Below are 26,732 nucleotides of genomic sequence, written 5' to 3' on the forward strand. Positions count from 1 at the left end.
ATTACTTTTCATTGAGAAATTAAAGTGGTAATGGCTTCGATATGACAGATTTTGATGAATGTGGAAAAATGTGCCTGCATTCGGACATAATTTGTAATAGAAACTGTCGTTAATTAGAAATTAGTTTTACACCTGTTTCAGCTGTGCCATTGACACACAACCCTTAAACTATTTACTATCTTTTTAGCTTTAATATAATATTGGTTTTCACACTATTCATCAAGCTCAGTATTTAAAAACTTTGTATCGACTTCGAATCTCTGTAAAAAATTCTATCTCTTAAAAAGTTTGAGGAGAAATGAAAAAATCTACTTCTTTGTCCAATAAAACTAAGCTTCTTTCAAATTGAGCTGTGCTTTTGTATCCCTATCACCAAAATCATCTTCATTATCTCCTACTTCGGATTTTAATTTTGCTGCCTTCTTTGTTTTGATCTTGTTTTTTTCTCCCTAAAGTCATCAAAAAAAAAAAAAAAAAAAAAGGGAAATGCAACTTTCTCTGAGTTTAGGGACCACAAATGATTAATTATTTTAGGTAGTTCTGTGCCTACATCATCTTCATAAATACTCTTGTATTGAATGAAAGATTTTACTAACTGTAGATCTTGGTTGGGGGCCAAAGCTGAACCGCAGACAATAAACCATACTTTTCCATAAATATTGTTGATAAACAACCAAATATCTTCAACGCCTTTTATCTTTAAATCAATTAAAGAAAGCTGATCCCTGAGAAGATATATTTTTAAAAGAGTATATGAGGCAGTGAGAAGCAACGGAATGTAACTGACAAAATTAAAATTTTCGAGATAATTATTACAAATAATAGGGGAACGTCTCCTCTGCTTAGGGGCAAGAGATGGTACTAGTAGCTTTGGAAGGGGACTGTTATATAGCATGATTTAGTAAAAAAGTTCAACGAAAGCCTACCTAGGATCTGCACTTTAAACGCATTTTATGAAAAACTTAAAATAGTCCACTTGCATCCCTTTGCTTCTCACTGCAGGCCATCCATCTTGTGTGATGAATAGCGCCAGATACTCGAAAAGTAACAATGTTTGGAGAAAGACTCCCTAAATAAGTTAAGCAAAGTGGAATGAATTTTTTATAGGCATCCCTAAGCTGCTACTGTTTTTATTTCTCAAAAAGAAAGCTTGAAATTTCACTTGGATTGCTTATTTTGTTTTTAATCTTTTATACTTGCTTCGAATGGCCTCTTACCAATACCATTCATCCTGAAATTCTTGAAAAATATCTGGTTGAGGACTAGTGGACGTACCTATTTTGCAAATTAAAACTGCTTTCAAACCAACTTCTAATATGTGGTAGCGACTCGCTAAATACAAAAACTTTTTCTGTAACAATTGTACTTACAAAACGCAGGTTTGTACTGGAGAAAGGAGCCATAAAATGTCTGTCATTTTAACGAAAGCCCTAACAAGTTCTCGCCTAAGAACACAGGCCACTTTCCTGGGAATCGTAGTTTTTCCTTTTTCTGGGGGGTCGAAAGCCCTTACAAGACTGGGATTTTTAAGCTAGTTTTTATCGCTGACCACCGAGGAGGGAAAGCAACGTTCCGTATTTATGGCCTCTACAGCTAATTTCATAAGTTTTACATGCAGTTGTTTGTTTTAGCTTTGAGTTTTAGAGACATAACTATATTACAGTGAAATTCTGTTACAACCAACTTCAAATTACCAGAAATTTCCTTCGTTGGAACGAGGTTTTAGTAGCAATGAAATTCAAGCAACGTAATGGAAATCAAATCGGAACTGAAAATTTCTTTCGTTGAAACAGATATTTCGTTGTATCAGTAATCGTTGTAACAGGACTTCACTGCATATGTTTCTGATAATATTGCTGTTTTTGCTCTGATAGCTAAACATTGTCAGGGCATCATCCATTAACTAAAAGAAGCAATACAATTTATTATAATGATTCGTTCTTTTTACGCGATTTAAGGTTATATTAGCTACAACCTGACTTGAAAAGTCCTAAATAATGTTCAATCAATTTTCACAAGAATTTAGATGAAATTAGGCTTAAAGAGAATAAAATTCCCTATAAAATGAGACCAGAACGAAGTTTCTAGAATGAATAGTTTTGGTTTTACAGATGAAAAACTCCTTTTTTTTGCTAAAAACTGCCATTTTTCGTAACTTTAGCCTCTTTGCCGCACGTGTTAATATCATCGAAATGACTTGAAACTTTCCAAATCACATTTTCTAATCTATTGGCACATTTTAGGGGGGTACCGCAAAAGATAAGTTGCAAAAAGTTTTCCCCCCATGTACCTTGTGACCACCCTATTGTACACTCATGTTTGTGAAAATTGCAACACCAAGAAGGAATAATGCAAACGAACTGAAATTCACAGGAAATGTATAGCAAGATAAGATATGCAAATGATTAGAATTACAGAGTTGTCGCGCATGCGTGGACCGAGTTACGCCTTCTGAACTGCGGGGCAGACTCTGTATATAAAAGGCTGTTAAAGGTATTTTGGAACCATTGAATGACTATCTGCCAATGGTAGATGTTTCTCTAGTACCCAATATGCCTTGTCCAAAACGCAGAGCTTCATACGAATGTGTAACGGAGTTTGAATGTAGCCGCGTGATCTGCATGCGTGATGATGAACTTACGTAGAGAAATTTGTAAAAGATGGACAGAGGACGGTGAAATTAGCGGAAAGACTCGTGCCAGCCCACGCAACCGAACGACGCCACGAGATTATCGACACCTCACCTGCCTAGCTGTGATGGATCGTATAGCGTCCTCTCGTACGCTAGCACAACGTTGGAGTATGGCTACAGATGTCACACTTGCTGCATCCCCAGTTCATCGACGTCTGCTGCGCCAGGACCTGTATACAAGGATTCCCCTCTGCAGGATTCCCTTTACCCTTAACCATTGTCACTTCTGGCTTCAGTGGGCCCACCAACACACCCAATTGCGTGCGAACTAGCAACAGGTCGTCTTCTCGGATGAGTCCAGATTTAATCTGCACTATAACGATGGACGTGTAAGCTTCAGACATTACACATAGGAATGTCACCTCCCAGAGTGTGTAATCCGACGTCATACCGGCATAACGCCAGGCGCCATGGTCTGGAGTGCTATTGAATATCAAGGGCAGTCCCATCTACTCCGAATTACGGGTAATCTCAATAGCGAGGGCTGCTTCAGGGACGCTGAGACGCCGGAGGTACTACCCTTTCTTCTGAGCATCCATGGTGTAGTGTTTCAGCAGGACAATGCACGTTCACATGTTGCGCGTAATGTACAAGTGTTCTTCGGTACATAACAGGTTACGCTACCAAAGATAATAGAACTAGTGAAGATTGGACACTCGACGACCGGTTTTTACGCATGGCAAGGAAAACAAGCGTAAGTAGAATGAAAACTGGTGCTTGAAAAAAACTGACATTCAGAGCTATAGCCGCCAAGTTGAACTGGAGATTCTTGGAATTGGCGCAAAGGTTACAACACTAAGAATTCTTAGAAAAAGTGGGGAGAAAGGACGGGGATACTAACCACCGGTTTCAGTTCCCGCGACAATGATAACAAAACCTAATTGATTCCAGATTTCCTACGGAATCTTGAAACTCAATTTACATCCTCTTCCCATTCTTTTGAAAATCTATTTAACGGGACGCTGATTAAGCGGCGATGTGTTCTTCATAATGCCATAGAAAGTCTAAAGTACAAATACGTTTGGAGTGGGCTGTCAAAAACTAAAACTAAACAAAATAATTTTTCCACACGCCCCTTTAATTCCAACGCTTTTTCTTATTAATGCTTTAAGTTTTTGCGAACAAACAAAAAAAAAAAAAAAAAAGAAAAAAATATGATGTTGTGAACTACTAAGAATTTTTTAATTTTAAGTTCAAATTTTTTCTTCTTGATCAAATCAAACTGTGCCAAAAAAAAAAAAGATGCAGTAATAGATCAAATATCAAAATATATTTTAAACAAAAATCTTTACTCACGTGTATTGGCAACGATATGGTTGATGGCAAGCATAGAGCGCAATTTTAATTCGCTTCTTGATTATCACAACGTGGAAACGTTGTGAAAGATGCGGCAAACTGCATCATTTGTGACGCCATTAAAACCACGCCTTGTTTGAAAAATCGGACATTTAAAAAAAATAATTAAAAAATAAGTGTTGGGAAAATGAAAGTATTTTCTGGGTCCAAGTTATAGTTTTTGCTTATTCTATCGATTTCAGTGACTACAAGTACTACTTTTGACTGAAGGAAACCACCCCATTTGTTTGTGAAAATTAAATAACCACGTCAAACAGACTGAATTGCAGATTACTGCAGACTCGTGTTTCGGCGTTACAATGGACGGCTTTCTCAATGCAAAAGAAATGAGCTTTTGGTTGAAAAGACACCCGACAAAAGAAACCTAACCATTTCTCCGATGTTTTTTCAAACATAAGCTCATTTCTTTTGCATTGAAAAGGACATTCATTTGTAACGCCGAAACACGTATCTGCAGTAATCTGCAAAGTGTGCTATTTGGCGTTGTTATTTCTCATTTTACTTTTTGCATATAAGTATTTATTTGACTTATAGTTCGTTTTTTTTAACCCAATTAATATTCAAAGTAAAAGAAAAATAAATTGAAATAGAAGAGATCTAAAAATTCAAGAAAGTTACATTAAGATTTAAAATGAATCAGTTTTGTAGACATTTTTTTTTTTTTTAACGAGAAATAAATTTTTAGGTAAACACGCATTTGTCTGTGTGTCTTTTAACCCAATCTCCTCTGGATTAGGAATGTCTCAGGTCGAAACTGGTCTCGTTGGATATCGAACATCCAGAGAAAGCCATTCCGCTTTGGGCTTTCAACATCCAGTCTTGAGAATATCATGAACCCTGTATGTCCCGAGGACACCAAGGAGTAAGCATTAAAATTACCAATCGTTACGCGCCACAAGTGGCGAGCGGAGGTTGGCGAACAAAACGAGCAGGGAGTGGAGCCCCCTAGTACAAAATTAACAGGAGTGAGAATTTAAAAAATAATTGTAAATTCATTCAATCTAACGAATTTGTCGCCCACTTCACAGTGAAAATTGAAGGGAAATCTTGCGAGATAAAAAATTTTAAGTAATGTAGTCGATGACTGAGAAGTTTTTTAAACCTTATCAACTTCTGCAAAATAGTGCAGCGAAGAGGAGAGCAAGCGGGGGGATCATCCCGGGCGCCAAAATATGTGACGGCTCCATAAATTATGGGTTTCCTGATATAATAATGGTATACCTGTGTATAATAATATAGTTTACATTTGAGAAATTTGTGAAAGTAATCTTTGTAAACAGTGGCGTAAATAGGGATTGGCCGGAGTAACTCTCTCCAGGGGCGCAACAGCGAACGGGATGGAAATTTCAAAACGTTATTCCCAAAAAAATTTTGATTTTTTAAAACTATTTCATAGACTTTTTTTTAGAAAAAATAGTAAAAATAGAACTAAGGGAGTGTGGGGGTTAGTTTGAGACCCTGCTCATTGGATTTCTTGTTTCTACTAATGGTTTTTATCGCGGCCATAATTTGAATTCAAGACCTCAAAATTCAAATGAATGCCAGGAAGAGTGTTTCGAATTTCTATACTTTGTTACAAAAGATGGCTTGCTTTGGCATTTTTCGCACTTTACGACTTCAATTTGAAAAATTTCCTTCGCTTAGAATTACGATTTCGTGAAATTTGAAAGGAAAACACACGCACACGTATGTACATGAATTGCGTGAATGTTAATTAATTTGTTGATAAATCTAATTTGGAAAAACATATTTTTAAGTTTAAAATTTCAGTTAACATTTTGAAAAATTTCATGTCACGCAACCCCGTAATTGTGGATGAAACCTACTTTTTTTTTTTCTTTTTAATCACAAGACTTTCAAAACTAGTATTTTCATAATTCTATACTTACGCTTGCTAACATTAACTCCATACCGAACTGCCTTGCATTCAAATTTCAAAGGATTGAGTTCATCTTCAGGGTGTAAATCAGTATTTCAAAGTGCAGAAGCCGTTTGCGTGAAATCTTCCCGCGTTTGTCCACAGCTTTGCTTATCTGCCTCATTGTCACCAATTTTTCTTTGTTATCTCCTATTATTGTCCTTTCTCCTTCGCAGCCGAAGACAGCGCAGAAGCAGGGGCAGAAGAGTTTTTCCTACCCTGGGCTTCACACAAAAGAATCTATAAACTCTTATCGTCGACCGCACTAATTTACTTCCTTCACAAAAAAAACTTCTTAGGTGTTCTCATCTCATAAGAACATTGTCAAGTTAAGAGCCTGTGTCGAATTGAAATCCCATGTGGTGGAATAGCAGAGGAACTTCCAAACTACTGAATCCGATATTAAAAAAATAGCAACACATCAGTCACAAAAAATCATCTTGGAAAAATGTGCTGCAAAAACGCGAGAATCATGTTTTTTACATTTTTTACTCAGAATGTATCAAGGAGCTGAATTTGGCACATCTTGGTAACCAGATAATAGCCTAATCAGAAACTTGGGGCCCGGTCCTTGGAGAGTCCCCGGCTCGAAATCGGTGCAGTGTAAGTTTTATAAGAGTTTGGGGGGGAGGCAGGGGCGTTCACAGGGGGGAGAAGGAACACCTGTTGGTCCGAGCCTGAAGAGGGCCCAATATTTTTATGACTAGGGGTGAAAATACGGGTAAACAATATGGAGAGGGGCCCGAAAAAGTCATTTGTGACGGGCCCCGAAATTTCTGTGCACGCTCCTGGAGGAGGGAAAGTCTACCAAACTGATAAGGGACCTACCTGCCTTGACCCTGGACGACCCAAAATTGAATTTGGAAAGATAGCAGAAAGTCCTATTTCAGGGTCTAAATTTCAAATATGCTTTGTAGTTAATGAGAACTAGAATTGCTTTTTCTGTGTTTCTTCAAATTTTCACTCGTTTCATAGTTTCAAAATTCAGAATTAAAAAAAATTGTTTCTTTTCCTTTACTGACATGAGAAATTAAAAAAAAAGAAAAACTTTCTTCTGTTTTACGCTACAAAACGTTCCGGATTTCTAGAGGGGGGGGGGTTGATGGTCAAATTCTTTTAGGAGTGAGCGAAATACATAAAGTTCGGAATAACACATTTGAATACTGATAATCCGGTAAATATAGAATTTATAGTCCCCTTGAATAAGCAGTAGTCACCGTTTTAAATAAGTTATCTTTGTATAATATAAAAAATTGAAACATTTAAGTACTCGCTCACGTTCTTTTTGAATCATTTATTCCTATAACATATGCTTTATTTATTTATTATTTTGTTTTTTATCATTTTATCCTGAAAATGAAATTTTTTTCTTCGAAATTAATTCAAATATTAAAATGCTGAAATACCTGTTGTAACAAGATTAGTTCGTTAAAAACGCATTCCTGTGAGATTCGTTTCATACTTTTCAGCAGTATAAGTGTTGCATTTGTCCCAAAGAGCCGATGAACAAAGTTTCTTAACTGTACAGTTGCAAATAAAAATAACTCATGAAAGGTAGGCTAAATAAAGGGAGGAATTATATCTACGTTTACTGTTACAGTAGAATGCAACATTTCTACGGCTCAGATACCAACGCTTGGGCGCTGGGATGGATGGAGAATGAGAAAAAAATCTATTTCTATTGCTTTATGTATCCTAATTTAATGAGATTTATAACAACAGCAGTTTGATAATTTTAATGATTATTATTAGTATTTTGTTTAACTTTTTATTTATTTTTTGAAAAACCTTCGCCAAGTCATAGGACATAACATGAAAGAACGAAATTAGGTTACTAAACTTTATAATGAAGGTATCCTTGAATTCTATGCCATGAAAGGAGGAATAAGAAAAAAAATCAATTGGTTGTCGATTAAAGATCCGATTCGACTGAATGTAAGAAATTAAACATAAATAGAAGGAAAATAAAGAACCATATGTAACTACGGATTTCAGAAATAATTATTATTTAAAACATTGTTTTTTCCAGTTGTACTTAGAAACCTGTTGGAAAGATAAAGCACGCAATAGAACACGATTTCTTAATAGTAAGCACAAGAATCTTACGAAGTAAGTCGTGTTATATGCATTAAAAAAATCATTAACATATTCTAACAAATATGCATCAAAAATACCTAAAATATTAGCGAAAAATTAAAAAATATGCATTAATAATACTTTAGTTTCGTCGATAATTTTATCTGAACTGAATACAAAATACTTAGCCATTCTATTTTTAAATTATTTGTTATTCACGCGATCCAGGGCCGGATTTGGAAGTGTGGAGGCCCCGGGACAACGAAGGAGTGGAGCCCCCCCCCCCCTTTTCTGATATATCCATAATAATATTATCTTGTGCAATCATTCTTTGTAGAAATACCAAAAAAAAAGAGGATATTTTGTAAAAATTTTATTGTGGGGGCCCCTTTGCTGTGGAGGCCCCGGGGCAGTTGCCCCGCCTTCCCTCTTCTAAATCCGGCCCTGACGCGATCAATATTCGGTATTAAACAGGGGGATACGAGGGGAGAGTCATGGGGATCATAACCCTTTTCTAACCGTCCGCAGATTATAAGCCCACGTTGTGTTCAAAACACTTTTTCCTTAACTTAAATACATTATATTTTCATCTTTTTCTTTCTGCTAGTTTGACATCTTGAACTTAATTGTAATGTAATACAAGATTTGTTGACATGAAAAAAATAAAAATTATAATGTGAATAGAGAAAATTATAAAATTTATAAGTTAAAAAATTGTGACAAAAATGAAAATACATCTCTGCATTCGCTTCACAAAGTAAATAAATACAAAGTCAATGAATTAAATAGAAATAAATAGGCAGTAAAAAAGGAAAATAAAAGTAAATAAAACAGCAAAAAAAAGAAATGAGAAAGATCTTTGCATCTTCGTAAACAGTCTGTTATTGATACAACACACTTCTGTGTTCCTTTTGCTTATTTATTTGCTTTCATTTTTTCTTAATGACCCTCTCTGAGGCTTAAATGCCCATATAATTACCACCCTTCGCCAGAGGGAGGGGAGAAGAACTGATTCAAACACGGCACACGGCGCACGACGCACAGTGGCTGAACTTGGCGATTAATCGCTGCACACAGTATAAAACATTTTTTCTCCTCCAAAATTCAATCGCCAACACGCCTGTGAAGTTTTTTTTATGTGCTCAACGACTTTCATTGAAGTGGGAGAAAACGCGAAAGCATTGATTTCTACCGGAGTGTCCAGTCTTATGCGAAGCTATATGGTCTTTGACGCTACTTCCTTAGTCTACCCGTTCTCCGGATATGACGCCCGTCAAGCATGTCTCGGATTGCGTTGGTCGGAGACTCGCCCATGTGTCTTGTCCGGCAGTTGGTACGGAAGAACTTTGGCTTCAGATTGAAGCCATATGGGATGCTATTCCCAATCGTGACATTCAGGACTTCTATGATTCGATACCAAACGGCTCGCATAGGTGCGTAGGATAGCTACATTCGATATTAATTTACGCCAGTTATTTTCATTTCAATGATCTGTAATTTTGATTGTTTATTTGTAGCACTATGAGTAATATGTGCAATAAATTTTTATCTTTTCCAATGAGTCCTCGTGTTGTTGCAATTTTCACAAACATGAGTGTATAACACATATTCCCTTACAAATAGTAAGAAAATAATGCAGATAGTAAATGCGTTGAAGCATGTTCAAATTTAAGTTTAAAAGTATGGTAAGTAAAAATCTAATATGTAATATAATCTGAAATATATATTTTAAAAGTTTTGTTCAAGTTGTTTTTAAACCTTTGCTACTACACTTGCAGAAAGAGCGACAGGTATTTTAAGAAGGCACACTTGAAATTTTCCTTATCTGATAGGGAGTCCTGGGGGCTCTCCCTGTTGTATTTTATGAATGTTTATTAAAAGTACAACATAAACAGTTACAAGCCTGAGCAAGAGTCTGCAGTTAAACCATAGGAAATACTATTTATAGATTACACACAAGCATCAATTTGCAGTTAAACCTGATATGCAAATCGCATAAAACACCTTACTTTTTCAGAATTTAAACATTAAAACTATATACACAAACCAACTCAAGTATTTACAGTTCAAACTATTTTATCGGTGCAACATACCTATCTGGTGGTCTAACAGTTCTTCCATATCTTGCTACATAATATGTTGAGTTCATTCTGGAGCAGTTGTTCGAAATTTCAACACCGGAATCGATATTTGAATCACTTGTTACATTTTCAGCATTTATAGAACCATCCATATCGCAATCAAATCTAAAACTGGGCTCATTATAGGAAGATCTTAAATGGCACCTCTTTCGCCTTACTGCACGATTATTTTCTTGTTTCACCCAGTAACTACGAGGCTTTTTATCTGTTCTAACTATTTTACCTCTTTCCCATTCATTACCATTACGAATTAACACGTTTTGACTTTTATGAAGATCCTCAAGTTTTTTAGAAGATTTATCATAATATAACTTACTTATTTGTTGCTTATTAATAATTTTATCTCGAACGTTACATTGTAGTTCAGGTTTTAACAACTCACTACTTATTGGCAGTTTAGTACGATTTCTTTTACTCATTAGGGCTTGGGATGGGGAAAAATCTAAACCTTTAATAGGTGTATTTCTGTATTCCATGAGCGCGATGTATATATCCCGATTAGACTCGTAACATTTTTTAAGTATACTTTTAGCAATCTTAACTCCACTTTTCGCTTGGCCATTAGATTTAGGATACCTTGGACTACTATTGATTATTTCAAAATCCGAATCTAATGCAAATTTTTTTAATTCCCTAGAATCAAAAGGCATATTATCTGAAACAACGAATCTGGGAGTGCCATGAGTACTAAATATAACTTTTAAGCTATTAATTACTTCAGTTGCTTGTTTATTAACAATTGGAACGATTTCTAACCATTTTGTTAGATAATCCATTAGCACTAAGTAATCTTTTTTGCCAAATTCACAAAGGTCACACCCTACTTTTTCAAAAGGTAATGACAAAATCTCATGAGATATGAGTGGTTCTTTACAACTACTCGACCTATATTTTTCACAAATAGAACATTTAGTAAGTTTTCAATATCATTACTCATACCTGGCCAATAAAAAATTTGTCTTGCTCTGGACTTACTTTTATCCATATCAAAATGTCCCTCGTGTATTTTCCCAAGCATTTATTTATTTTCGAAGCTCATTCGGAACAATAACTTTATTATTTAAAAACACTATCCCGTCCTCCTCAAAAAGATCCTGCCTCAACTTGAAATAAAATCAAACATTTTCAGGAACATTATTTTTATTATGAGGCCAGCCATTTTTACACAAGGACATCAAATTACTTAAGGTTGGATCCTTAAAAATACATTCTTGAAATTCTTTTAGTCTTCTTTCACTAACCTGCAAATGTCTAGTAGCTTTAACACAATGTACTATTTCTTTTAGGCACTCATGATTATCAATCTCATTAATGTAGGATCTGGATAATAAATCGGCTACGTATAGATTTTGCCTGGTACATATTTTACATCAAGATCGTATCTAAGCAGTTTCAGTTTCATTCGTTGCAGTCTACATGATAATACATTAACAATATTTTTATTATGAATTGATACAAGAGGTTTATGATCATTATGCACAATTATTTTCGTACCATATATAAACTTATTGAACTTTTTAGTCGCAAATACTATACTTAAGTACTCTTTTTCAATTTGAGCATAATTTTGTTCAGCGGTAGACAAAGCCCTAGATGCAAAACCAACAGGTTGATCTATTTGCATTAAACAACACCCTAACCCATATTTTGAACTGTCACACTGCAATACAATTGGTTTGGTAGAATCAAAATTTGATAAGACAGGTGCTTTACTAACCTTATTTTTCAGCTCATTAAGAGCTCTAGTGTGTATTGGTAACCAATCAAAATGTGCATCTGTTTTTAATAATTCTCTAAAAGGGGCAGTAGTTTCAGACATATTACGAATAAATTACGAATACTGAGTAATTAATCATACCTAAAATTCGCTGTAACTCTTTTTTATTAGTGGGTATTTGCAAATTCAATACGGCTTTTACCTGGTCAGGATCAGGTTTCATACCAAACTTATTAAACACATGTGCAAGGTATTTAACCTCATTTACTCTAAATTGCAATTTATTTTTATCAAATTTAATGTAACTTTCTAGCTCTTTCAATAACTTTACTCAAAATCTCATCATGTTCTTTGTCATTTTCCGCATAAATTAACAAATCATCAAAATATATTAATACACCTGGAATTTCACCAAAGTTAATTTCATTACACTTTTGAAACAGCTCGGGGGCTACGGAAATTCCGAAGGGTAATCGATTAAATTTATAAAAACAACCAAATGGAGTACTAAACTGACAAAGTTTACTAGATGCGCTATCAAGTTTTATTTGATAAAACCAATCTTTTAAATCAAGTACACTGCAAACAGCTTTGTTACACAACTTAGGTATTAATTCATCAACAGTCATTATTAAATGATACTCTCTTTTTATTACTTTATTTAAGTCCTGAGGATCTAAACATATCCTAATAGTACCATCTGGTTTTTCGACAATTACTAAATTATTTATCCAACCATCTGGATTTTTAACTTTACTTATTATACCATCTTTTTCAAGCATATTTAACTTATCTTTTAGCTTTAACTTAACTGATTCTGGAACTCTTCTTGGCGGTCTAGCTACAGGTTGTGCATTTTCATCTTTTTTTATTTTACATGTTAAGTTAAATTTTCCTAAACCTTCAAAAACATCTTTATTTTTTTCAATAAAGGATTTTTTTCCCTTGAATTCAATGCTATTAATATTAAGTCTTTTAACAAAACCGAATTCCTTACAGCCGGACAACCCAAGTATCGTTCCAGAACTTCGTTCACAATTCACAATAACGAACTCGAAACTTTTAACGATATTTCCTACTTTTACATTCTAAATTAACAATGCCTATTGGCATAATTTGAATTCCACCAAATGCCTCCAACATTAAATTAGTAAGTCTAACATAATTAGTACAATTTAAGGAATTAAAAACATTATTTGGGATGACGTTTACACTAGAACCTGTATCTAACTTACATATCAAAATTTTATTTCCTACCTCTATTTTTATGCATCCAACATGAATTACGAGCACCATCATTAAAAACAGCATCAACAATGAAATTCTCTTGAATCGAATTCACAGCTTTTGACTTATGTTTACAGCATATCGCGAAATGATTTAGTCCCTTACATAAATTGCACTGTTTCCCGTACGCAAAGCACTGTCCTTATGAATGTTGCCAGCCACATTTCTTGCACAAATAACTCGAGTCACTCTTTTTACGCAACAAGTCAGATTTTGCCGATTCGTTTATTTCGCAAGGTACTGAGGATTGAAATTTCGTATTTATTCCTTCTTTTTCTGTAGTCTTTTCTCGTTAGGAGATTTATTTCTTCTTTCCGTTGTATAATATCAGACTGCTGCTTGCTCAGTTCTGCAGCTCTGCATGTCTCTATCGCGATTTGCAGGGATAAATCCGTTTCTCGCATCAATCTTTCCTGAATGTTTCTATCAGCTATTCCCAAAACAATACGGTCGCGTATTATATGGTCCGCTAAAGTTCCATATTCACAATGCTTGATTAATTTTCGTAAATCTGTTACAAATTCATCACATTTCTCATCACGTTCTTGTTTACGACAATTGAAAATGTATCTTTCAATACACCGCCAACTCAGTCATTTCCAGCCAACTCCTCGGCTGGAAATGACTGAGCTGGCGGTGTATTTCACGTATTTCTGCCTTAGCTCTGGCTATAGGGCGGTAACTTACTGAATATACCTGCCTTGCCTTCAAAATTCGAGTTGAACCGAACCATTGGTCACTCGTCTGGTCAGTGCTAATTCTTTATTAGCTACCAGTTTGTTTGGCACTCTTGGCTTACTTAAGAGGTTTTCCACCTCCAGTTCAGTCACTCCTATGCCGGGCTGATGAGTGCTAATAAGCACGAAACTGCAGTCCTCGGCTGGAAATGACTGAGCTGGCGGTGTATTTCACGTATTTAAGATCCTATCACATTTTTTCGGTTTTAGTAGGATCTAAGTAAAAAAAAAAAAAACGAGCATTTTTCTTTTTTTTTTTTTTTCGTCCGTCGTGGATTGTATGAATTATTTTTGTTGTAGGTATTTATGATTTCCTATATTTTGAAGGTTTTGTTTCTGATTTTTAATGATGTAAAACTGGTTCTGTCGATGTGACTGCCTTGCAAAACCATAATGGCGTACCTTTGTACCCAAGGACACATAAACACTGTGTACCCACGGACGGCAATTTTTAGTCTCCTTGGGTCACATCTGAGTCTTCTTACAACGTGAAATAACTCAAAATGGTGCCTTGTCATCAACGTCCGAAATTTGATTTCAACAATGATGATGAATTTGAAGTAGGGCTTGAAGATATAGTGTTGAAGTATCCCCCACCTGTTGTAGGATCTACAGGCCGTCAATCCCACCTGTTTTTCATTTGAAGTCGACTTTTCTATATTTTTGTTGGTTTAATCTAAACTGAGTTTTTTGTAATGGATTAATTTTGATTAAAGGTTTCTATTTGCACATAAAGTTATACATAGAGAGCCATACTGTCATGAATCTAGTTTTTTTTTTTGGTTTAAAAACACATTAATTATATTCATAACATCAATAACTCTCTTAAGAGTACAAACTTTTTTAAAGAGTTCACTGTTGTTAAAAATTAAGGAAAATTAAAAAAAGGGAAAAAACCTTCGATTAATTTTCGAAGTTTAGCTTGTGTTGGATATTTTATTTAATGTTATTTTCAATATATGTTTGAAGTATTTCAATATAAAATGACTTATGAAAATGTATTGAGTATAATTGAGTTTCCTCAGACCTATTTATATATTATTTGTTTTATATGTCCATGGGTACAAAGGTACCTGTCCGCGGGGTGAACGGGGTGTTGTACCCACGGACAAAAAAGATGGTTTTTAAGAAAAAAAATTTTAAGTTGAAAGTTTTGAGATTTTCACCTGACAAAAATTGACAAATTAGATGATAAGTTGTAGATTCTGCCAGAAATTTTTTCCGATCGATTATCCATTCCCAGAGACCAGCAAAAATTGAAAAGTGAATTTTGTCCGTGGGTACAGCAGCTTCCCCTACTGTACGTGAATCGAAACAAATTTGAATAGAGAGATCGGTTATTTAAATCTTTCTCACTAATTCTGGCAAACAAGGTCGACAAAGACGAAAAGGTACGAAATCTGCTTCTCTGTGTGAAAAACTAATGATGATAAGACGAGTTTGATCCAAAAAACAATCATCGAGAGATATTAGATGGGAATTCAAGTTACCATGCAGTGCTCGATCTGTTCAACACCTTTTACAAAAAGGGAAAAAGTTTTACTATGTGAAACTAATGTCATGACAGACTCTTAAAAAAATTCATAAGAGACCAAGGGTTGAGCGTGCCAAAAATGCGTTATGATGGGTAAAAAGAACATAATGATGTAATGTTTCAAAATGAGAAAAAGTTTAATTAGGATGGACTAGATAGTTTTTGCTACTTCTGGTACGATCTATGTGAAGAAAAAAATGTCAAAGCGTACATTTGGAGGCGGCTCAGTAATAGTCTGAGGAAGTTTCGCTACGGACGGAAACTATACCAATATTTTTTGTGAGGGAAGAATGAATTATTAATGTTGATGTACTGAGCAATATTTTTAAACCAAAATCACCCTTAATTACTAGTTTTAAACTACAACTTCCATGATAAAAGGTGATTGAAAAATAGGGGGATATTATTAATTCGAAGGGTTTTTCAGGGGCAAAACGCTCGTTGTCCTTATAATTTTGTTCAGCTTTTACAATGACAGTTTTTTTTTAAAATAATCACAACAAAACGTTTTTCCCCCCGTATTTTCAAATGTTTTGTATGTAGTAATGATTTCTAGCATAAAAAGGCATTTTGTGTATAAATTTTCACTGAATTATTTCAGATTTTTTTTTCTGTGCAAATTTTTTGCTGTCCTTATAATTTTGAACACGACTGTACTTTAGTGTTGCAAAATATTTTTATGCTTGCAAAGTCATATATATTTTTTAAACATATTTTGCTTTTATTTCTTTACAAATTTCTGATATCATTGTATTTTTGCAGTTGCCAATGTCATGGAAAACTTCGACATAATTCACGATTATGACACATTTCTTAAGTTAGGCATCGTTTCTGCTGTGCCAGTTTCTGCAGGTAAGTTAATTTGCATTTAAAGAAAAGAGGGGGGGGGGGGGATACAATATTTTGCTTTAAACAAAATTATTATATTCGTGTTAGTGATGTAATGAAATAATGATTTGGCTAGACAAATAAATTTCGGATGCTTGACCACCAGAGAGTTAATAATAGCTCCAAAACTAAAAAGTGCTGTTCTCTATGCAATCAAGTCGAAATTGAAAACTGCAGTCCGTGTTTATCATGCCAATATTTTTATTATTTGAATTATAAACTGTTTTAAGCGGAAACATAAAACTTTGAAAGTAGCTATGAGTAGTGTAAGAGTATGCAAAAGGAGGAAAAATTTGTTCGGTTTTATAAAGTAAGAAATTTGTAAAAACGAGAAAATTTAAAATAATAGAAAGTTGTTTTAAAAGAAAATTCTATAGTGACTTAAGTTTTAAACGCAGTCGAAAAAAAATTGAAAAACATTTTATAATTCGGAATTGATGAAATATATAATGATAAACTGCAGGAAATATTTAAATACTTCAATGTAGACTTTTGGGAAAGTACAAAATTTCACGAAACATATTCTTTCAAATACACTATAGCCTCAAAAGTATTGTGACACTTTCAAAAATTCACACTTTTACGGATTTTTTGACTAACAAGAGATCTATTGTTCTGTAACTTTCGTCACATAAAAGGTATGCTCTAGCTACCATTTTCCACTAAAAAGTATTTAGGAAACCACCCATGTATTTAGGAGACCAGCAACCAAATTAAGAAAAACACAAAACAAAAACAAAAGGTTTTTGACCATCCTTCATCGTAAATAGCTGGGAATAAGCTTTGAATTTCACAAATAAGTTTACGAACTATGTAGAATTCCTTTTTACATTTTCGTGAATGTATCCCTTATATTCATGAAGATAAGCATTTCTGTCAAAAATACAAATTTTATCTGAAGGTTTTTGAGTTATAACACGTAGATTTTCCGGTGTAACCCCTTACCAAACTTTCAGAACATTTGACAGCATACAAGAGAAGCATAATAATAAATTTTGAAATTAAAATATTGAAAATTTGATGAAATGTGAAAGTTTTAAGCTATTAATTTTTCACTTGCGCGTGCGCGAAAGATGGCGCCTTATAGCCTTCATAATTTAAAACCCAAGTAGATCTTCCAACTCATAATAAAATTACAGACCAATTAAAATTTAGAAAGGTATCACCGATCAAATGAGCAGAATTTCAATGACTCTTGGATAAACTATGAATCGTGAGGGATAGTTCTCAAATAATCTGTTTTTGCCGCGAATCACACTGAACAATTGCAGGCGAATGTTGCAAATTTGCGGAAGACCCCTAATGATTTGTTGCGCAAGGATTATTGAAAATCAGCTCATTAAATCGCCGATATCTTTCGAAATTTTTAAGATATTGAACTGGAATCTGAAGTAGGAAGATCTACTTGGGTTTAACATTATGAATTCTAAAAATTGTTATCTTTCGTGCATGCGCAGTAGGGTGGTCCTTATATGAGCGTTTTAATAAAAATTGTGAATTTACTATGGGGCACCTATGGGTTTTGATCCAGCTTCTGAAAAATAATTATTTTACTTTTTTTTAGATTTTTAAGATAAATTTTTAGGGGCACTACCGCAGCTGGAAACTTTTAATTTCTGGAAAAAATTATTTTTCTAACTTCAGAGGAAATGCGATTTACTAAGTATTTCATTCAATTTAATTTTTTTCAAATCAAAATGCCAGAAAACGTGTCAAATTAACTAAATTGCAAAAACGAATTAGAAGGATAAGGGACCATTTAGGACAACAAAATGCCAGTACGGATAGTTACTTCAAAATTGCTTCACTGGCAGCAACAAGTAGTGTTTTGTATGAAGTTTATTGCACTCTTCCATCAGTGCCAATCCATGTTTTGCAAAAAATTTGCAACTCTTAATCAGGAATGCCCAACCCCCCAAAGAGCGAAGGCTGATTCCTGCCCCTAAATACTATTGACCGCCCTCCATCCCCCCCCCCTAAAAAAAAAAAAACCGAAATGAGCCACTAAAAAAAATCTTACCTAGAATTTTCAATGTCATAACCTGCGCCATGATGTCCCCCCCCCCCCCAGAGCCTGATTACTGCAGGGGCATGCGGGGCACAGGCCCCTCCTCTTAGATTCAGGGGGCCCAAAATCCCCTCAATTTATCATGCTAATTAAAAATAAATAATGAGTTCACTCAAAATTTAGAGTATAATGATATCATTGGTAGTTTTGCAACTGCCAAGAGAAGGAAAAAAAAATCCTAAAAAATAAAAATTCCTTTTCAAAATTTGATCTATTTACAAATCTCAAAACCACTCCAAGTTTAGTCTGTATTTACTATTAAAAGTTATATCATAGATAACTTTGATATTTACGGAACTGGAACGGGCAAAGTTTAACCACATCTTATAGAATTATCGTATACTATATCTCTTCTACTTTTTAAATGTTGTGATATGAGGTATGTGTGATGATGGTACCTCATACCACCAAATTTAGCATGGTTGTGTGAATACGCAAGTATCGAAATATTTTATAGCTTCAGAATAAGCGGGAATAGGGGGAGGGGGCACAAAATGAATTTCATGCCCAGTGTCTTCAAAAATCTTAGTCGGGTTCTAGGGGGACCCTGAAATAGAAATGTGCCCCATGTCCAATATCAGAATGATCGGGCTCTGCCCTCCCCATTGGTAACCATCGTAGTTTAATGAACAAATAACTGCATTACTTTTTCTGTAATTTTACTCCATTACTTTTTCTGCCTTTCCATTTTCTGACTTTTTTTTATCTGTTGGTATGTTCAAGGTTTTAAATAAACTTTTTGAGTTATTTGATGTAAAATCATCTAGACCTACTTAAAAACTGCATCAGGATCTACCAGGGCTCCCTTCAATTTATTACCTCATTCTGTTTTTAAAGTGTCGACCATTTTCCCTTTCGTTTCTAGAGAAATATTGTCAAAAAACGTAAGGACAAAGAATTTCTCTGGAACTCAGGGTCACTTCTGTCCAAGAAAGTCGTTTATTACACACTTATAAACCTCATTAATTATTTCATGTCCTTTTACTTTTTTAAGAGCTGATTATGAAGCCTTGGGGCAAAACACACAGTTGCTACGTACAATTAACTCTGCAGATAATATTTTGCAGCAAACGAGCATTTATTACGAACTTCAGATTTTTCTTGCTGTTCAAAATTATTTCTAAACTAATATATTTTGAGAGAGTACTCCCCCCCCCCCCCCATTGATTGAGTACGATCTTTCTTGATAATACCTCAAGAACTCTAAAGCGAATTTCTCTTTGAAAAATCAAGATATATTATGGTATCTTTAAAAAAAAATGTTTAGTCATATCGAGGCGAGAGCTGTTCAAGTTGATTTTTGTTGACAATATCTGATGCATTTGTGATTAGTTTTGCATAAGTTTAAACATCAGATAAAGCAGCATAAAAATTACTTTGATTGATGGAAGATTTAGCATCTTGGAACCATAAGTTCATAATATTTTTGAGCATTGGAACTTTATTATCTACATTTCAGGGCTAACAAAGTTGATTATAAAGTGAAATCCCGTCCCAACAAATACCAAAACAACGAAATATCCGTTTCAGCGAAGTAAATTTTCAGTACCGTTATAATTTCCACTGCATTGCTGGAATTCCATTACAAAGAAATTCTCGTTACAACGAACAAAATTTTCGGTCCCTTCAAGTTCGTTGTAACTTAATTTCAATGTTACTACATTTGCCTCGAGCATAGTTTCAAGAACATTACAACGCCTTAAAGATCCAGGGAAATACTTTGCTCACCTCTTCCAAAATAAAGGCACATGCTGTAATTACTGACGTTATATCAAAACACAGACTCGGTCATTTGTTTATAGTCAGGCTCACATAAGTTGATTTCTAATCTACTGAGGCTTAAACGAATCCATTTCTTAAGACAAGTCTAAGAAAATACGGCTTGAGTTGCGTTAACAATTATTGGCGTTGTGCAGATCTAAGAATTTCTTAAATTTTAACCTAAGCATAAATATGCTCGTCCAAAATCAAGCATCAAGTTACCAGAGTCACAATATCCCAGGATTCTAATTATTTCGTAAACTGCTGAAGCGATTGTATATTCTATTCCTGATTGAAGTTTTGGTATTCAAAGTTATATTTCAGCAATGACTGGCACTCAATAAAAAGTTTCCGTAAATAACTTATAATGTCTTTTAAATATGCTCCGATCCAGTCAAGTCAAAGGAACATCAGCTGCCTATTGATTTTTCAAATCTTAAGCAGTATTTTAACTGATGCTTTTCGTTCTGAGATACTGAATAGAGAGTTCGTTTGCAGTGCATCAGGATGGATTACTTCCTGCCCTTTTTTATACGCGTTGTCGCAATGTTCTGTTGAAGGCTTTCGCTCTGAGCTTATGATTATAAAAATTCCCATCTCAATATTAAAGCTGAATATGAGTTGATCTAGTAAAAGGAGAAATGTAACCTTCCCGTTTTTCAGTAATTGATATTGACTTTTTTATAATGTATTTTTCAGTTTATCGAAAAACTAATGCTTCAAATTATTGGAAAAGTGTTGAATTTTCAAAACTTTGAAGCTCAGTAGCGACACCTGAAAATTATTTCATATAAGTCTGAAATTTTCATGGAAGTCTTATTTTAGGGCAAAAACCAAAATGGGAGGAAGGCCTATAAACATTTTCAAAAGTACATCTTAAAGGACGACCCTAATGCGAAGTGATAATTCAATTACTTTAAGAGCCAGTTTTTTTTTTAAGGATCAGGCAGGCTGGATAGTTGACATTTTTGATTTTGCTGAAATTTTCAGGATATGTCCCTTATATAAAACTACTAAAACACGTGTTTTTTATTTTTGCAAAAAAATTTTTTTTCTTTAAGTTTTTGTAGGTCAAAGTTGGACTTAGTTCGTTTTTTTTTTTAAAGAAAAACATACCAATTTTCGTAGGCCAATACTTTTTACTTTAAGAGTGAATCGTGGCACTGGCGATTATTTTGTGTTCTACTATATCCTCGATATATGTTGGTACTTAATTAGTTTCCGGTGGACCACTAATGGAAAGGTCAGGGGTCACTCAAAAGTTGCACAAAAAAAAAGTTTTTTTTCTGCAACTTTGACCGTCGAAATCTTCTCGCGCCAACAGTGAGCCACAGTAGTATATATTTCAGCAAATACATACCAAAGAGCAGTATCCAAAAAAAGAAAGATTTGTGTGGCTGACCTTTGGCGTACTGAAATATTTGACTCTAAAATTGCAGAAATCACAAATTACAGGACTTTCAAGGTCATTAATTTCTTGCGCCAAGAGTCAGCAGATATGAAACTACCTGGAGAAGAAGGCTTTCTTGTCATAGAAACACAATCCGTTAACAGACCTATGGCTACTGTTTCAACTTTTTCATAATTGGGCTCTAAACTTTGCTCAACGAGTGTTTCTTGGCGCTTGTGAAAAAATGCCAATTACCTGCTTTTAAGTATTTATTACTATGATTTGCAATAATTTTATCATAAATTTTCATAAGCTAACTAAAATGGTTACAAAAGACAACATATACTTGGAACCAAATTGAAAATTAAGTCTATAAAATATTCTCAGTATGCAACAAAAACTCTATTTGTCTAAAATAAATAGATAATTTTGTGAATGAAAAGTAAAGTAAGAAATAACAACGTCAAATAGCAGGAATTGGATATTACTGCAGACACGTGTTTCGGGGTTACAAGGAACGCCTTTTTCAATGCAAAAGAAATCAGTTTATGGGTGTAAAGACACCCGACAAAAGACATAAGCTTTTGTAACGCCGAAACACTTTTCTGCGAACGTTGTTATTTCTTATTTTCTATTTGTCTACTTGACCAGGCAACTTTTTTAGTAACATCTCGCCTTCCCTTTTCCATCTGTAACTTGTTCAGAATTAGGAAATTCCATTTCAGAATAATGAATCTGCTCAAGTGTGGCTAGGCCCTTCTCAAATTCCATTGGAAAAAAACGCACTTCTCATAAAAATAAAAATTGCACGATTATGATATTTTCATGATTTGAGAGGAAACTGCTATAAAATCATCCCAGAAAGCACATCAAAAGAAATGAGAGAACATCAACATGAGAACATGAGAGATCATAATGGAAAAATATTATTTCAACCTTTCTGATGTATGATTTCTTCACAAATCAGAAGCCTCTTTACAGATTGAAAAAAAAAAAAAAAAAAAAGGACGGCACATTAAAGCCTCCAGATTTTTTTTGCATGTTCGGAATTTTTTCATGGCGTTAACGACATTGATCAAGAATGCACAATTGAATACGTAAGTTTTTTGAGCAATCACGATTGCTTATTGTTCTCACTTGACTGTTTTGAATTCCTATCATTTTATTTTCCCGCCAGCACCCTCTGCCAGCACCACCGTCGCGTCGACCGCCCTTACGATGCTGCTCCTCTTGCGAAAACCGTCTCTAGGTTGTGTCCATATCCTACACACACACACACATACACACACTCATGCCTGCACACAAACACATAAGCCTACATACATACACACACATACACGGACGCCTACACACACAGCACTGCATACATACACGTGCACCCACACACACATGCATACATACACGTGCACCCACACACATGCGCCTACACAAACACACACGCACATTCATACACACACACGCTCGTGATTGCGAAAAACATAATTTGAATTCAAGATGCCAAAAATTCAAATTAATATATTTTTTTTTAGTTCTTGTTTATATTATATTAATTACACGAGTAGAATATTAAATTGGCATTATAAACTTAGTATGGCAGGCCATATTTGTATCAGATATGAGTTTTATAAACATTGCTTTATTTTTTTTTTGTACAACAGTTTGCTTACCGCACTTGAACTGCTTCATTATTCTCAAATACAATTTCGAATATGAACTAATTACCGATGGAAAAGGGCAGACAAGATGTTACAAGAAAAGTCAATTGGCCAAGTAGACAGATTTTTTGTTGCATACTGAGTATTTTATAGAATTAGTTTTCAATTTGGGTCCAAGTATATGTTGTCTTTTGTTACCATTTTAGTTAGCTTATGAAAATTTATGATAATGTTATTGCAAATAATAGTAATAAATACTTAAAAGCAGGTAATTGGCATTTTTTCAGAAGCGCCAAGAAACACTCGTTGAGCAAAGTTAAGAGCCCAATTATGAAAAAGTGGAAACAGTAGCCATAGGTTTGTTAACGGATTGTGTTTCTACGACAAGAAAGCCTTCTTCTCCAGGTAGTTTCATATCTGCTGATTCTTGGCGCAAAAAATTAATGACCTTGAAAGTCCTGTAATTTTGTGATTTCTGCAATTTTAGAGTCAAATATTTCAGTACGCCAAAAGTCAGCCACACAAATCTTTCTCTTTTTGGATACTACTCTTTGGTATGTTATTTACTAAAATATATACTACTGTGGCTCACTGTTGGCGCGATAAGATTTCGTCGGTCAAAGTTGCAGAAAAAAACCTTTTTTTGTGCAACTTTGAATGACCCCTGACCTTTGCGTAAGTCTACTAACTAATTAAGTACTAACATATATCGAGGATATAGTAGAACACAAAATAATCGCCAGTGCCACGATTCACTCTTAAAGTAAAAAGTATTGGCCTACGAAAACTGGTATGTTTTTTTTTTCAAAGAAAAAACGAACAAAGTCCGACTTTGACCTCCAAAAACTTAGAGAAATTTTTTTTTTTTTTTTTGCAAAAATAAAAAAACACGTTTTAGTAGTTTTATATAAGGGACATATCCTGAAAATTTCAGCAAAATCAAAAATGTCAACTCTAGCCTGCCTGATCCTTAAAAAAATTGGCTCTTAAACGTTCATATTTCATCAATTTTACAATATTTTAATTTTACATTTTAGTAATTATGTTTCTCTTGTATGCTGTCAAATATTCTGAAAGGTTTGGTAAGGAGCGACAGAAAACTGCGTCTTATGAGCTAGAAACCTTCAAATAAAATTTATATTTTTGAAAGAAATGCTAAAATCTTCGTGAATATACGTGATATTTCCACGAAAATATAAAAATTAACTCTACATTGTGAGCTATGATCAAAAATCATTATTTTTCTCAGTGTAGCTGGTCCTCTAAATCATGTGTCATTTGATCGGAAAATGACACTTGGAGCGTACCTTTTATGTGACAAAAGTTACAGAACAATTGGTCGCTGATTTCTCGAGAAATCAGAAAAAATGAATTTTTGAAAAGAGTCCCAATACTTTTGGTGATTTAGTGTAGATTTCAATGCAGTATAATAGATCAAAGATTCTCAACCACTGGTACGACAAACTGGCACCGATTACGGGGAAAAAAAAAAAAAGACCGGTCCACGAATATTTTTTAACTGCCTACCTTAAAAAATAATTATTCGACAAGTAAACAAACTAATAATAGTGCAAAATCATTACTTATACCCAATACAGTAATTATTTATTATTTTTATTTAAATATTATTCGAAGTAAATCTTGACAAAAATATTATAATTAACTTCTGCAACAACTCTTTAATACCTAGCAAATATTTTTTGTAAAGAATAAAAAAATCGCAGATCGACGAAATTCTTAAACTAATTTTTACTCGTTCGTGAGCCAAAACAAGTTCAGAAACGCTGATGTAGATTGTTCGAGAAACACACCAAAAAGAAAAACAGATGAGTAGAAAAGAAAAGAAAGGAAGATATTATTACAAACGGTTTGCATTATTGTGCATATAAGACATCAATTTTGCAGCAAAATTGCATCTTTTAAATTTTCAATCTAAGTAGAGTTCTAAATATTCGATAAACCGGAAAATTCAAAAAACACCGCTATACCCAAGTAGGATTTAAAAAAATGAATACATGAATAAAATATTCTAAAAAAATAAATAAATAAATAAACCCCGTCGTATGTAAAAAACCTGTTACGCGCTCCGCATTTCCGTTAACCCGGCATTTTCTCAAACGCGGCCATTTTTCGTTCCACATTAGGTCGAGTTTTGGGAACTGAACTGTTTCTGTTTAATGAGTATTCATCTCTTTGTACAAATGTTTTATACATAATTTTTTACTTTCATTTTTTTTTTGTGCTTCACAAAGTTCAAAATGTTTCATTAAGTAACATTTTTGTCTGTATTGCTTTGACAGTTTTAGATGTACATCTATATAACGTGAAATTTGAAGGAATGAAACTGGCAGGAATTCTTTTGATATCAATTGGCTTTATGTTAGTTTTGTTACCAGACAATTGGCCCGACTATATAACAAGATTGATTCGATGGCGCTGCAGAAGATGTCCCAAGTCAAATAAATCCACAGAGACTACACAACCAAGATCTCGGCTTAGGGCACCAAGCGGAAATGGAAAGTAATTGTTTAATATCGACAGAGAAGTTATTAATTACATGTTACTTATTTCCATTAATCAATTAAAGACCTCAGCGCAAGAAGGGGACAGTTAAGACTTTTTGAAAACTTTCAAGAACCACAAAAAAATAAAAAAAAATATTTGTAAAGATTTTATCTTTCTACAACTCAAATTCAAAATAATAGAATACTTCCCACTATTTGGAAAAAAAGTTTATCCTAACCAAACATAAGTGCAAGTTAGGTATTTAAATGAACGTGCCACCTTTCTTAGATCTTAAAGTGTGCATTGCATTTCAAATATACTCAATTAAAAATAATCTTAGACAGAATAATCCAAAAGTTTATAGTGATGAAGATTTACATTGAGTCAAAAAATTAGAATATTCAAATTAAAGGAAGAAAAACACGTTCAAAAGAAACAATATTAATACTAGAATGCGTCATTTTTTGCTGGATTCAATGCTTTAATCCTCTTTCATACAGATTCTACTACCTGTTTACATTAATCGTTTCTCTCTCTCTCTAACACTGTTTCTATACTCTCTTCAATGCGGCAACAAGCTCAATTTTGTTGGCGGGCACCAGATCTTGAACCACTTTCTTTAGATTTGATGGTACCACAAATTCTTGATCGTATTGAGATTGGCTAAGTTGCTTGACCAGTTTAATACTGAAATTCCTCTTTCTGTTTAAAATCTATTAGTCGATTTAGAGATGTGACACGGAGTAGAACCTTGTTGAAAGATAAAATGTGTCGCTAAGTGGGTAACTGCTGGGTCTGAGATGAAGTACACTGTTATAACCAGGGGTTCCAGACGAGTGAAAATATTCCCTCTAAGGTGAAAGCATAGTGCCTGAAGGTGCAATGCAGGCCAGAAAATAGAGCAGAGGAGCCGAAACAGCATGCAATCGCAAAAAGACTCATTGCGCATGCGCTTTTGCCTTAGACAAAAATTCAACCACCTCAATATGGCGGACAAATGATGATTG

The 26,732-nt window shown here is 34.2% G+C and overlaps 1 protein-coding gene across 1 annotated transcript in view; it reads left to right on the top strand.

Moving 5' to 3' along the window:
* The window catches only part of LOC129231163 (putative thiamine transporter SLC35F3), a 68,875-nt gene extending 43,131 nt beyond the window's left edge, over positions 1 to 25,744 (top strand). Inside the window, exons 6-7 of the mRNA XM_054865411.1 lie at positions 16,221 to 16,310; positions 25,521 to 25,744. Of these exons, the coding sequence (XP_054721386.1) occupies positions 16,221 to 16,310; positions 25,521 to 25,744 (314 nt within the window). The remainder of the gene's footprint in view (positions 1 to 16,220; positions 16,311 to 25,520) is intronic.
* The last annotated feature ends 988 nt before the right edge of the window (positions 25,745 to 26,732 follow it).

Source organism: Uloborus diversus, chromosome 10, assembly GCF_026930045.1.
Source record: "Uloborus diversus isolate 005 chromosome 10, Udiv.v.3.1, whole genome shotgun sequence".
NCBI classification, from domain to species: domain Eukaryota; kingdom Metazoa; phylum Arthropoda; class Arachnida; order Araneae; family Uloboridae; genus Uloborus; species Uloborus diversus.